The sequence below is a fragment of the Cloeon dipterum genome, chromosome 3 (assembly GCF_949628265.1).
Source record: "Cloeon dipterum chromosome 3, ieCloDipt1.1, whole genome shotgun sequence".
Classification (NCBI taxonomy): domain Eukaryota; kingdom Metazoa; phylum Arthropoda; class Insecta; order Ephemeroptera; family Baetidae; genus Cloeon; species Cloeon dipterum.
Window position 1 is genome coordinate 30,373,727 of NC_088788.1, and position 12,725 is coordinate 30,386,451.

Genomic DNA, 12,725 nt, shown 5'->3' on the forward strand with positions numbered 1-12,725 from the left:
GCTCTCACGATGAGGCTCTAAAAAATTCCAAGGTGTGTGATGGCCGGCTTTAAAAGTTATCAATAATTATATACCACTCTTATAAAAATAATTTGATCTACATCATTTAGTGTTACCTCTCCATTTTTTTATTAATAATATAATATTTCCATCCTTTGAGGGAAACATTAAACATTCGCATTCCATTCAATAATTTGCGAGCAACATAGAGCTGCAGATCTCGGCCAAAGATTATTTCCCTATGGTATATAATTAACCGACAAAGGATGGAATTTCTATTTGGTGGTGGCGCTCTGGTTCTTAAAATTCAAGCCACGAGAGATACTTCCGCGGACCATATGCTCAATCGGAATTCCTGCTGTGCGGTGTGACTCTATTCAACCCTTGAAAAAAAAACACACCTGACCGTCGACCAAGAGAATCCAAACACACAAACATCCAATGATTGGCTTTAGGAATGCGAATTGTGGGGCAAAGCCGCGCCGCGCCGCTCATAATGCCTATTCTGTGGGGGGCAGGTGTGCGCGCAGCGCTCTATTGCGTGTTGTTTTGATTTCGCGTGTGTGCAGAGAGCACGCTGATAAGAATTCTTTTGATTAATATAACATTTGAGGATCAAGGGCAGAAATGCCGTCAAAATGCAGCTGCTCACTCCAAAGCTAAAAATTATTTTTAGCATTGGACAACAAACAACAAAGCTTGCACCGTCTTTACACTGCGTCGTATGAGACGGCAGGAGCAATTAGCGCGAAAAACTTTTCTCACTTCAACCTCAACGAGCAGCTGCAATTGTTTCGCACCTCCATTCAATGCTCCCTTTACAACTGATTTTCATTCAAACCTTCTTGCTGGCAGGTGAGTAAAAGAATGAAGTGCGAAATCAAATTGAATCTAGTCCATTGAATGGATCCATAAATTTGAAGATATTAATACGAACACTTTACTATAAAATGTTTTTTTTTTTAATTTTCATGAATAATGTTATTCAAATTGATCATTTCAGTTTTTTTAGAACACTTCTTATGTGCAGCACAATTTGTGCATTGATGGGATTTTCATGCAATAATTAATGGTATGTAAATAAATTTTTATTTTAGTGAAAATTTATCATGAAATATTTTATTGCATAGTTCAAGCAAAAATAACTATGATTTTACATTTAATTACATAGCATTTTTTACATCGCTTGGTTGTCACTGCCCACGCGTCCTTAATGCGGGAAAATTTTTAATTGAGCTCAGAATTTATTAATATTCTGCCCTCTCAGATACTAAATGCTGCAAATTTAACAGGAAATTTTGACAGCCACAATTAAAAAATTGCATTCCCTGTATTTTGATATCCGCGCAGATATTATGAGAAATCAATGTCGTTTGAACGAGGATACGGTTATGAATACTGCAGACCAGCTGCTATATTGGTGGAAAGTGAGAAACTTTAAGTTCGACTGGTTTTTATATCTTTTTATCTCGCTCTCTTTTTTAAGATACCCAAGAGTGTTCATTGAAAAAACAACAACAATAGATTCAAATGAACTCCTGGTGAGCTGCTATTGGAAATTCCTGTGAAAAGGAAACAGAAATTGACCAAGTGCTTCGAAATAATCGATTTCCGCTCGGTGTCCGGTTCTATGAACTATTTTTCCACTATTTTTAACGCAGCAAAGCAAATCAAAACGTTTCGTGTTTCTCTTTCAAGGCAAAGCGCGCCGTCTTCTCCCGTATAATGATAAGCTTTTGAACGAACAAGAGGTTTGCTCGATGCGGGCGGCTATTATGTGATTATCTCTTTTTCACGGTGACCAACGCCACAAAACGATGATCACTGCTGTGCGCGCCAGGTATAAATAAAAACGACCTTTTGTGCCCTGGCAAGACGGCATCCCCGCTGATGCTGCGGGGGCGAATTCACGCTCCTTTTTCCACTCCAAAGGAGCACAAGCTCCTTTGCTGGCTCCATTATTCCCTCGATTGGCCACATGTGCTCGGAAAACCTTTTCTTTCTCTACAAATAGCACAATCTCGTGCTCCGGAATTTTTGTGTACGCCCAACGCGGCGGAAAAAGTGTCAGGCGGACGTTTTTATTTATTATTTGGCCCACCATCTACAAATCCTCTGACGCGATGTTCTTTTCAAATACGGTTTGTGTTGAAACGAGGAGCAAAAGCAGCACGTGAAGCAATCGATAGCAATTTTTCCTCCTGCTAGAGGAGAAGAAAGATCTCGTTTATTATTGCACGAGTCGCGTCGAGTATTATGATTTGTGGCCCGTGAAAAGCGTTGATCGCCTTTGATTTCCTTTTAAATCCGTTTCTTATAAGGTGAACCTAAATCCTGACGCACACAAGGAAGAAATCTACTTTTGATTTTCATAACATGCCAGCAGGAGAAAATGGAACGTTGTGAGTGAACTATTGTTGCCACTATTTTACACGCTGTCTGAATTTAATTGAACAAAAACCGTGTTTTTTCTTGGCACAGTCCTTGATAGTTTTGATATTTTGCAGTAGCGGCACTGCTTTGAAATATATTAATTTCTTGTGTTTCAAACAAAATAATGAAGCATTAAAAGCCATGAAATACTTGTTTCGGATGGTTTAGGACTTTTTTGTCGAACAATTCACGGAGATTTTTTACTTAAATATAGACATTATTTGTTAAATTGTAGCGTGGCTCTTGCGTGCAACGATTTGTAGTCTTGTTTATGTTAAAGATAAAAAATATTTACATATAAAAATACAATGAAGAAACGGACTTCATCCTTGTTGCTTTATTTCTCAGAAAAATTTATATAAATCACGCTGTTGGTTCGCATTGTTGAGCGCTTGCTTTGCGTGTACTTGCGATGTGAGAAACCGAGCGATGTTTAAGGGGTGATTTTCGCCTATACATTTGTTTCTCTCGAATTGCAATGACGATTTAAATTAACAAAAAGCGGAAAATTTAATTTACTGTGAGCGGGAAGACAAGCTGCTGTGTTTATTGTGTCACAAAGATTATTTTTTATCTTTTTCAATCAAATGATCAATGGATGTGTTGAATTATAGATATATAGCATATTATACGAACCGAAATAAATCGAGACAAGAACAGCTGATTCAATTGTCAACTAGTGCTTTATTATAGCTACAATTTTCTCCTATAGTGTAAATTAAATTTTTGCAAATGTGCTATATTAAAAGCTCAGCGCCTATTCGATAAAGGCAGGCACTCTCATTCTCATTCATAACACGTCGCTGGCGCGCGGGCCAGGCCGGTCGCGAGCTACACGAAATCGATTATTCGACACGCGAAATCGGATCGGCGCGCGCGACCGTTGGTGCAAGAAAAGAACGCAATTTGCATCGATTGTACGCGCTCTACCGCCGTATAAAATAGCAGTTTGTAACCGAACACGCGGCGAGAGGCGAATCAAAGCGAAACAGGTTCCTATTCACCGAAATACACAAGAAGCCCTCATGAGGCTGAGGAAAGTATAAAGAAAAGTAAAAGGAGAGGAGTGCAACAAACCCCTGCTCGCTTGGAGCGAAAAAGAAACCCCATCATCATCATGCGTGGCATGGGTGCCGTGAAAAGCGAGATTTGTGATATTGGATGAGCGAGCCGAGCGCGCGGGCACTTGCTTAAACAACAAAGCGAGCAGGGGCTGATCTGAATGGCCGGGGGCGTTGCACGTGTTCGTGCATAGGTCGGTCGGTCGGTCGGGGGCGAAGGAATCCCGGGTGCAGATAAGATGTAATTGCATATCCATGGAGAGTGCCGGTGCGCAGCTGTCGTCTGCCGAGCGGGCGGTGTGGGAACGCGCACTTCGCCGAGGTTCCCACACTCGTGTTGGGCACACACCTGCCACGGGCCGTGACGTCACGCCACCTATATAGTCGTCCGCCCGCCCCCTGAGCCACCACTACTCGTGAACCCACCGACCGAGCAACTCCACGCTCCGCTCTCCACGCTAGAAACAACACGACTTTACCTACCGGCAAACATGGCCAAGAACTCGAGCAACTCCTCCGTCCGCACCACAGCCACCATCAAGGTAAATTTTCGTTTCTGTCCTTTGAAATCTGCCCTTCGGCTGTACCCCTCAAATCTCTCAAAGTGTCACATTATTAGCCTGATGACTGACCTCCTTTTTCTCTTTTGTCCACAGTTTTTGAAGCCTCTGCTCCGCCTGCTGTGCAACCGGCGAGCGACCAAGCAGGTCGACGTGGCCGCCGACCTGGAGGCCGCGGCCCAGAACGCGGCCAACGAGGCCCTGGAGGCGGCGATGCAACTCAGCCTGCAACAGCACCACAACGACCTCAACCTGCGGCGCGACCTGCAACTCCGCCTGGTCTGCTGAGCCGACACTGCGAGCCCCGTTGAGGACTCCGCGAACGCTGTTCTGTGATATCTGTTGTTGTTGCTACCGTTGTACTGACTGTAATTAAGAATTGTTGACGATGGATGTTGTGATCAAGCTTTCACACATGAATCTCACTACCTACGTGTCTTCCATTAGCCTGTAACGCGCGAATTTAGCCCCAAGAGGGTTTTTGTATACAAAGTTTTATTCGCATCAAGAGAGACTTGTCTATATTATGTAAAATAAAAAAGACAAATTTTATATCTCTAAAACTCACATTTCTCTTTACAACTTAACCTTACAATAAAAATCGTGGTTCGCTTCAATTTACTGCTTTTGGGTTAGAGATAATCTCCTCACTTGGGGGAGAGAGGTTTGCTGCAAACAGCTCTGTTGTGCACACATGAGTTTGGCTCCGATTTTTTGTATGCCTTGGGCCGCATTCCTAAACGGCAGGTGTCAGGTGTGCTGCGCTTGCCTTCCTACACGCTACGTTCTCTCCATCTTCACGGCCCCCCTGCCTCCCCTAGTAACCCACGCCGAGGCGAAGAGAAGCGCCTGCAGGGGTTGCGAGATAAAAAGACACCAAGGGCAATGCTTTCAATTAGCGCGTCAACGCAGACCCAAATATATATACACACACACAGCTCCAGGGAGGGAGGCTTAAAACAAGCGGATGAAAAACACTTCGTATCTGCTAATGGGATCAGAACCGAATTTATTTATGGGGTGTGGGAACGGCAGCCACCGATTATATAGTCGCCCCAATTATTTCACCTCGGTCGAGGGTTGATTAATCAAAGGCGCGCAGATTAACATCTATTGCTCCGGGAGAAGAAAAGGGTTGCTCTTCGCCACCATGAAATTGGAGTATAATATTTTTTATATTTATGAAAGGGTGCGATGAACGTATCGTAAAAAATTTGTTCTTTAATTGCACAATAAAATCATTTTTTAATTTACAGTATTAAGAACACTTTTTGCAACAATTTATCGCCTCGCTATAACGAAGTATTGTGATTTCGCTATTCTAAAATAACATTTTCTAATTAAATATTTCAAAATTTTTATTATTTTCCTATATTTGGAAGACGAGTATAGGGGATTATGATTTTCAAATCAAATTTTTAATAAGTGAAAATGCTAAAAAAGATTTCAATAATTAAATTTGAACCTTTTTATTGAATACAGATGATAAATAAAAAGATCCAAAAATATAACAAGCGCCGCACGCAGATTAAATCTGCACACAAATATTAATACCGCTAAATGATTAGATGTTAAGTGATTCAAATGGCCGCAAACGAAATCAACAGGTTGATTTTGAAGCAACCTGTTGCTCGTGTTCTCTTCGTTAAGAAAATATGCGTGATTTTTTAGATGTGGAATAGCAAAGCAAAAAACTCCTTTGATCAAAATCGCATAACATTTTATTATGCTTTATTCTCCTCTTTTTCATCTGTTTGTGTAATGCATTGTATTGTTTTGCTATCACGCTTTTTGCCTTTGTTCCGCTCCCTCGTCGCGGTTTGCCGGCCCCACGTGTAAATGATGTAAATAAAAGCATAGCATTCGCGCGGTGACTCAGTCTTTGTTATTGTTTTGTGTTCGCCGCAGCGTGTTCACCATGCTGCAGCGCACTCTAATTTGCGATGTTCAATCACCGCCCGGAAAACTCTTACTCTTTATACGCATATCATTTTAATCGCTGAATAATAATATACATTTTTTGTAAACCGTGAATGAGTCACTATTTTTATCATATAAATATAAAATATTAGTGAAAATTTAGAGTAAAAATTATTACACAATATAGAACAAAGAAATAAATACACAATGCAAGTAATTTAATTTTATTACATTTTACGTTATGGATCTGGATCAGCTCTGCGTGGAGTTATTCAGGAGGAATTTATTGATTAGTGGAATTTTGAGATAAATTTATCTTAAATATTGATTTCATGAATATAAAGTTCATTCACTTTGATTTTGAGATTTTTCGCAGTTTAACAGTTTAGTCACCTTTCCTAAAATATTGATGTACCTCAGCTTAACTCCAGTGACGCAACATCCTTTATAAAGAACACCTTTGTGCATGTTATAGCTTGTGAGTCGCTGGAAGCATCTTTACGGCGTTTGTTCATGATTTTTAACGTTTGCTGCAGGGTAAACCAAAATGACTAGATAATGTTCCTGTTGCGCGACGCGTTGAAAAGTCCAGGTGGAAATGCATGCACTCTTTATAAGTCATCCTGAAAAGGTGGAATTTATTGCTTTCTTGGTACAAAAGATTCAACGACCTTTTACTTCTTCATGAAAAGAGGCACATATATATACACGCGCCAAGAGGCTCTTTTCGGCCTATTTCGTCGGAGGCTGCAAGAGGAGCGGAAGAAATTAATAAACGGCCTCACCATCAAAAGGAAACTTTTGTACAGGAAGGAGATGTGGTTCAACGCAACATTTTATTGATTACACACTTCAAATCATTCAATTTTAATGTAATTTATGATGCTGCACAATTTTATGCGTTATATACAGGATTCGATCTCTAGTTAAAATTAATCTTAATCGATTGCTCTGACTAACTTTTGAAAATTAGTAAATATGGATATTATTCAAACACGCTTTGCAACATTTATATATTTTTAAAAGAAGATTCAAACTGAGCCAGCAGAATAATAACAATTTAAATATCAAGAGAAAAATATATATTACATATGTAATATAGCAACAGTTATATACTTAATAGCAAATTAATTTATTAATGCATCTTTAAAAAAATCGTTCCTGTAAATAACTTAAGACGCTAGGTGGAATAAATTGAACTTAATAGCTAGAAAATATTCTGATCTATTTTCCTTGATTGTCACGCACATTGCAATTCAGCTGGTTTTCCTTATTAGCATTTTTGAAACGCACTTTCCTCCGCGCAGATCGTCACAATAATAAAGAGGCATCGGGAAAACGAAGCCGGCTATAGCACTTACGCGATTATTAAAAACACGTGACGAGATCTTTTTAAAGGGCCTTTGTCAATTACCCGCGCACTCGGCTCGTTTTCTTAAAAATCCCCCTCACGGTGTGTGTATAAACGTACATGCTGGCTGCAGAGTGAGTCACTCCATCGCTCTTGTGCCGAGTGTGGGAAAATGAGGCAGGTGGTCGGTCCAAGGAAGAGCTGAAGAAGGAGCGACTCTCGCGTTTCAGCCGCAAACCAAACCTCTTTTTTGCCCCGCCGGCATGCGATGCCGTCCAACAAGCCATCCGTCTCTGCGCCGCGTTGCCTCGAAAAAACGACCATATAACATAATACGCTTGTATACATATACAGCATGCGCGTACATTCAGGCATTTTCGCGTCTCGCTCCTCTAATTACGCGCGCGCCATATACAAGTGAACGCCAAACTGGTACTTATAAAGTAGTGTAGTTTTTGAGTCGAGGAAAATAATCGGCCAATCGGAAAATATAAAGCATTGCGATATTTTCTGCAATCAGAGTTCTACTGCTGCTAAAATTAATTAAACACCGCATTTCCTGAGCACTGGCTTGGCTTTCCCCGATAAATTTTTATTTCATTGTCGAGCCAAATAATATTATCTATTTAATTTTTTTAACGAAGAATAAAGCATATTTATATGGAAAATAATTTTGCGATGGTGTCGTAAAAACATCTCAATCCGTAAAACTAGAGCAAATAAACATGCAAATAAATTGGGAAAATGCTTGAATAGCGCAGTGTGTGAACCACAATCATTCAACTACCATTTTTGTAATTTTCGTGCCGCATTTTTCACGATGGATTAAAAATATACATATAGTTGTTATTATTTTTATATCAGATAACTTATGAACAACGTCCTTGGTGCTTTTATTTTGACTACACCAAAACTACTGCCATAAAAATAATTTTTTAATAATTACACGAAAAACTTTGATTCACCTAATTTTGTTGCTTTTCCTGGCTCCAGCGGTGTCTCTCCTCATTCCGCTTTTGATTCAAATCCACGACCACGAGCTCGAAAGATTTGCATTATTATTACCTATTTTCCTGCTTCCCGCGAGACGAAAATCGTTTCGCAACACAGTTTTAAATTGTATACTAACCATCAACCATCTTTACTTAGCATGCACGGCGTAATTACCACTTATTTTGCTCGCGCGATTAACAAAACAAGACAAGCAATGCTTTTAATGCTGTGCGTGTATTATTTCGCGTTGTCGCGCTCTTTCCCACGTCTTCGTTTGCATAATTGCGCGCTCGAGTGGTCTCGCGCCGTAATTTAGCGTCGCGCGGAGAGCAGGAAAAGACAGCAGATTAAATTAGCCACTACTCTCTCGCTTATGAATATTTAATCGGGGCCAACAACTGCAAATGGAACTTTTTATTGCCAATCAAAGCAGAGTAATTTTCCAACCACCGCAGCAGTCAGAGCAAATTCATTTCTGTTCGCATTAATATACTCCAACTATTGTATAAATAGCACTGCCCAATGGAAAAAAATAAACACCTTTGCACATAAAAAACTCCAAAGGGTGATTTTAAATTGAAGATGATTATACTTTACGACCGTATTATAATATTTAATCTCTCATAAAACCTTGAAATTATTGCTGCTGGTCACTTTTTTAAAAGGGTGCTTAGCCAGAATCATCAGATTTTTAAATACCATTGACCCTGAACCTGAAAAGTATATTAGAAAACAAATACGTATTTTACACCTGGCATACCGCTCGACGCATTTGACCAACGGGTTGCCTACCCCAACATGGCCAATGATGCACTCTCAAATCGTGCATGCAAGACGCTCTCCTTTTTCTTTCCCATTCTTAATGGCTTTCTTGTTGCAAACGCGGCCAGACGATGTGATAATAAAATTTGTTCAAAACGTGTGCGTACAATAAATTGGAAAAGCATTGAGAAAGGCATCGGGAGCAAACAGAGGGCAACATTCATAAAAAGAGGGCCGCGGGGTGATAAGAATTAAGCAGCGAGATGAAGAAGGAGCACACATACGATAATAAATAAATAAAGAAGGTATAGATATATATAGAGAAGACGAGAGAAGAAAAGGCGGGCAGCTGAGCCTCTCTGCTTTATGGTTGTTAAAGGAGAAGAAAGATTTGATTCCCCTCGGCTGCTGCTGAAGGAGCGAGTGTTATTATGTGTGCACGGCGCGGCGTGTTATTAGCGGCGGCATCAGCTGCCCGAGCACGTGCTGCGAGTTTAAGAGCGAGCAAGAAACCAGCTCGGCGGGCTGCGTTCCCACGGTCGGCCGACAGGCAGCCCGCCCGACACACAACTGCTGCTGCCGCGCGGAATCTCTAATGAGCCATTCCCATACACATTCATGCTGCTGCCGGGCACACGTGACACACCCCTTTGTCCGCGCTTTTTTGCCTGCGAATCGCGTGCGCCTCTTTCTTCCTGTGTCAGCCGAGCACCGCGCGTCTGTCTCATTGTTGACCGCGTGCACACCCCGCGCCAAAACTCTGCACACGTGACACCAGGGGTGCATCCACATCGCGTGCACCTCTGATTTCGCATTCTCGGAAAGGGGTCGCGTGGATGCGGTTTAATTTGGCGGGTGGGGTTGCTCCATTTTTCTTTCCACTTTTTTTGCTGTCATTGAAATCACCTCTTACAGTTTAGGGGATGAAAGTGACATTATTTGTGACACTCTCTTGAGAAATAAATTAATTTTATTACAGATTTTAATTTGTGATCTATTTTCTACTCTACATTTTAATTCAGCTTAAATAAACTGGCAACCCCAGAAATTGATGATATTAATAAATATGTTAACTTATTATTAACTGCTTTTTGCTCTTTGGGGGAAATCTACATGTTTAAAATAAAAAATTGTTTTGGGAATAAATAATTTAAACTTGGATTGCCCAGCGATATTTTTATTTCATATAATATGTGATTCATGTCTTGTTCTCACTTTGTTTATACTCTGGCCATTCTAAACTAAACTAGCTCAAGCCAATCACAATTTTTTAACGAACAATCTAGAAACAGTGGAACGCTTAGCGAGTGGCAACTACTACTTGAAGAGCTGAGTCACATTTATTTTAATACTTATCAGAGAACTTTGGCCTGGATATTGATGTGCGTCTTCACCTAATTATTGAGAGATCTGTCGCGTGTCTGCAGTGCAAACTTGGAGTTAACAACTGATAAATTGCAAAGCCCAAGAATTACCGCCTGAATGCGAGTGCTAAAAGGCAAATAATAACAATCAGAAACAATCAATTGTGCGGCTCGCGAGCCGCGCACAAGTCGCGGGGGCGTCATCGGCGGCCAACCTTGCTGCGTGTGCGAGCCCGGCGCGCGCGATTATCGCTGCTTGAGTCTCATTAGTCAGAAAGAAGAGTGTGGGGCCGCGCGATGAAAATTGTGCCGCGTGCGCTGATTGTTATTGTTTACGGTGGTGACGTCACGCAAGTGGCGAGCAAAGCGAGCCAGGCCACAGCCAAAGCGAGGCAGCTGGCGGAGCATCCATAGCTATTTCTCGACGGCAGCAGGCACAGGTGGCCGCTGGTGTGTGGGAACGCTGCCGAGAGTCGGTTTCCCACGCTCGCGAGCGAGCGACACACGCCTCCCCTCCGCCTATAAAAGCAGCCGCGGCCCCCGCCACTGCATTCAGTCGCTCGCAGCTCTCTGCACTGAGCACAAGCACACAGTGACTATCGCTATTTCGTCTTCACGACAAACACACGTGGATTACCTCTAACTCATCATGCTGACCCACGAAATGGACCAACAGCCAATCTCCCGCACCTACCAATACAGAAAGGTGAGCCCTGAGTTCCGAGTTATATTTTTTAATTAAGACAAGGGAAGAAGGGTACTTAAATTTGGGATTTTGCCTAATTTATTGTTTTCTTTTGAGACACATTGACTAAATTTTTCTTTTTCTTGTCTTTCTCAGGTGATGAAGCCAATGCTTGAGCGCAAACGCCGCGCCCGTATCAACCGCTGCCTGGACGAGTTGAAGGAGCTGATGGTTTCAGCCCTGCAAACCGAAGGCGAGAACGTGTCCAAGCTGGAGAAGGCCGATATTCTGGAGCTGACCGTGCGCCACCTGCACCGTCTGCGGCGCCAGCAGCGTCTGTCGACCCTGCCCGGCGCCGACGCCGACCGCTTCCGCGCCGGCTACACGCACTGCGCCGCCGAGGTGTCGCGCTGTTTGGCCTCTGTGCCCGGCGTCGACGTCGGCCTCGGCACCAAGCTGATGACCCACCTTGGCCACCGGCTCAATGAGATGGACAAGACGGCGCCCCTGAGTCTGGAGGTGTGCAGCCCGCCCGCATCGCCCGTCGGCTTCGCGCTGCCGCTCACGCCCGCCTCCTCGTCGGCCGCGTCGCCCTCTTCCAGCGAGCACAGCGGCCTGCTAAAGCTCGCCCCGGCCACGCCCACCACCACCGCCGACCCCTGGAGGCCGTGGTAAGCCGAACAGCCGCCTCCGGCCGCCCGCCTCCATCCAACTGATCTCTCACGCAGCCCGCGTCGTCTTTCGCATCTCATTACGTGCACCCGATAATTTTTTTCGGTCTGCCCAGTCTGTGATACAACAAACAACCAACGCATTTATATGTTATTGCATTTGTAAATTTTTATAAACAAACGATGTTAATAGGAACGATGTGCTATGTTTGTACAGAAATTCCGTGCCTTAGTGCTGAAATAAATTAGACTTGGCCATTAGGCCAAGATTGTCTATGAAATGAAAATTTGCATTTTACGTTAACCCAAACACCATAAAAAACAAATCGATTCACTTCTTGTCAAAACCGGTCAAAACACTAAATAAGGAACATTATATATAACTTCATAAAAACCACAACTTCTCCGAAAAAAAATATTAAGAAATTTGGCGCCAAAGCATTATTCTTCATATAAGGGCATACATAGGAGATTTATAAGGCTGCCGTTGCCGTTAAGTGCAGTTTCCTGCCTTCTATAACGAACTAAAGAATGATGTAATACAGAAGTTGTTGACCAATATTTAAAAAAAAAATTAAAATTGAATAGGATTGAAACCCGCACCATATTAAGTAAAGATAAAGAAGTTTAGAGGAACCGTTCAAAACTGGCAAAAATATAACTTTGCATCGCGCGTACTGTCCTGCAAAACAATGAAATGGTATATCTATTTGAAACTGTTTTGATGCAGTAAGTCATAGAGCTAATCATGAAATGAAAGTTTTCATTCCTTCCCGTAGCAATTTATATAATTTATATATTTATGGCAGAACTAATTCCCCATACAAATAACTCGCAACAAAACAGTTGCAACAGTGAGTGTTACTTTCATGATGAATAAAGAATAAAATATAATTCGCTATACGTCGTATATAATCACAGTCAA

General features: G+C 42.0%; 1 protein-coding gene across 1 annotated transcript; it reads left to right on the forward strand.

The window, feature by feature from the left end:
* The first annotated feature begins 10,970 nt into the window (after nucleotides 1-10,970).
* LOC135938561 (enhancer of split mbeta protein-like) lies at nucleotides 10,971-12,087 on the forward strand. The gene is made up of 2 exons (XM_065482258.1): nucleotides 10,971-11,150; nucleotides 11,286-12,087. The coding sequence occupies exons 1-2, from the start codon at nucleotides 11,094-11,096 to the stop codon at nucleotides 11,802-11,804; spliced, it is 576 nt and encodes a 191-aa protein (XP_065338330.1). The 5' UTR covers nucleotides 10,971-11,093; the 3' UTR covers nucleotides 11,805-12,087.
* Nucleotides 12,088-12,725: the final 638 nt, after the last annotated feature.

Excerpts from the sequence above, each read along its gene's own strand:
- LOC135938561 (XM_065482258.1), top strand. The coding sequence starts at position 11,094 with ATGCTGACCCACGAAATGGACCAACAGCCAATCTCCCGCACCTACCAA. Across the intron at positions 11,151-11,285 it reads GCACCTACCAATACAGAAAG|GTGATGAAGCCAATGCTTGA; the intron begins GTGAGCCCTGAG and ends TGTCTTTCTCAG.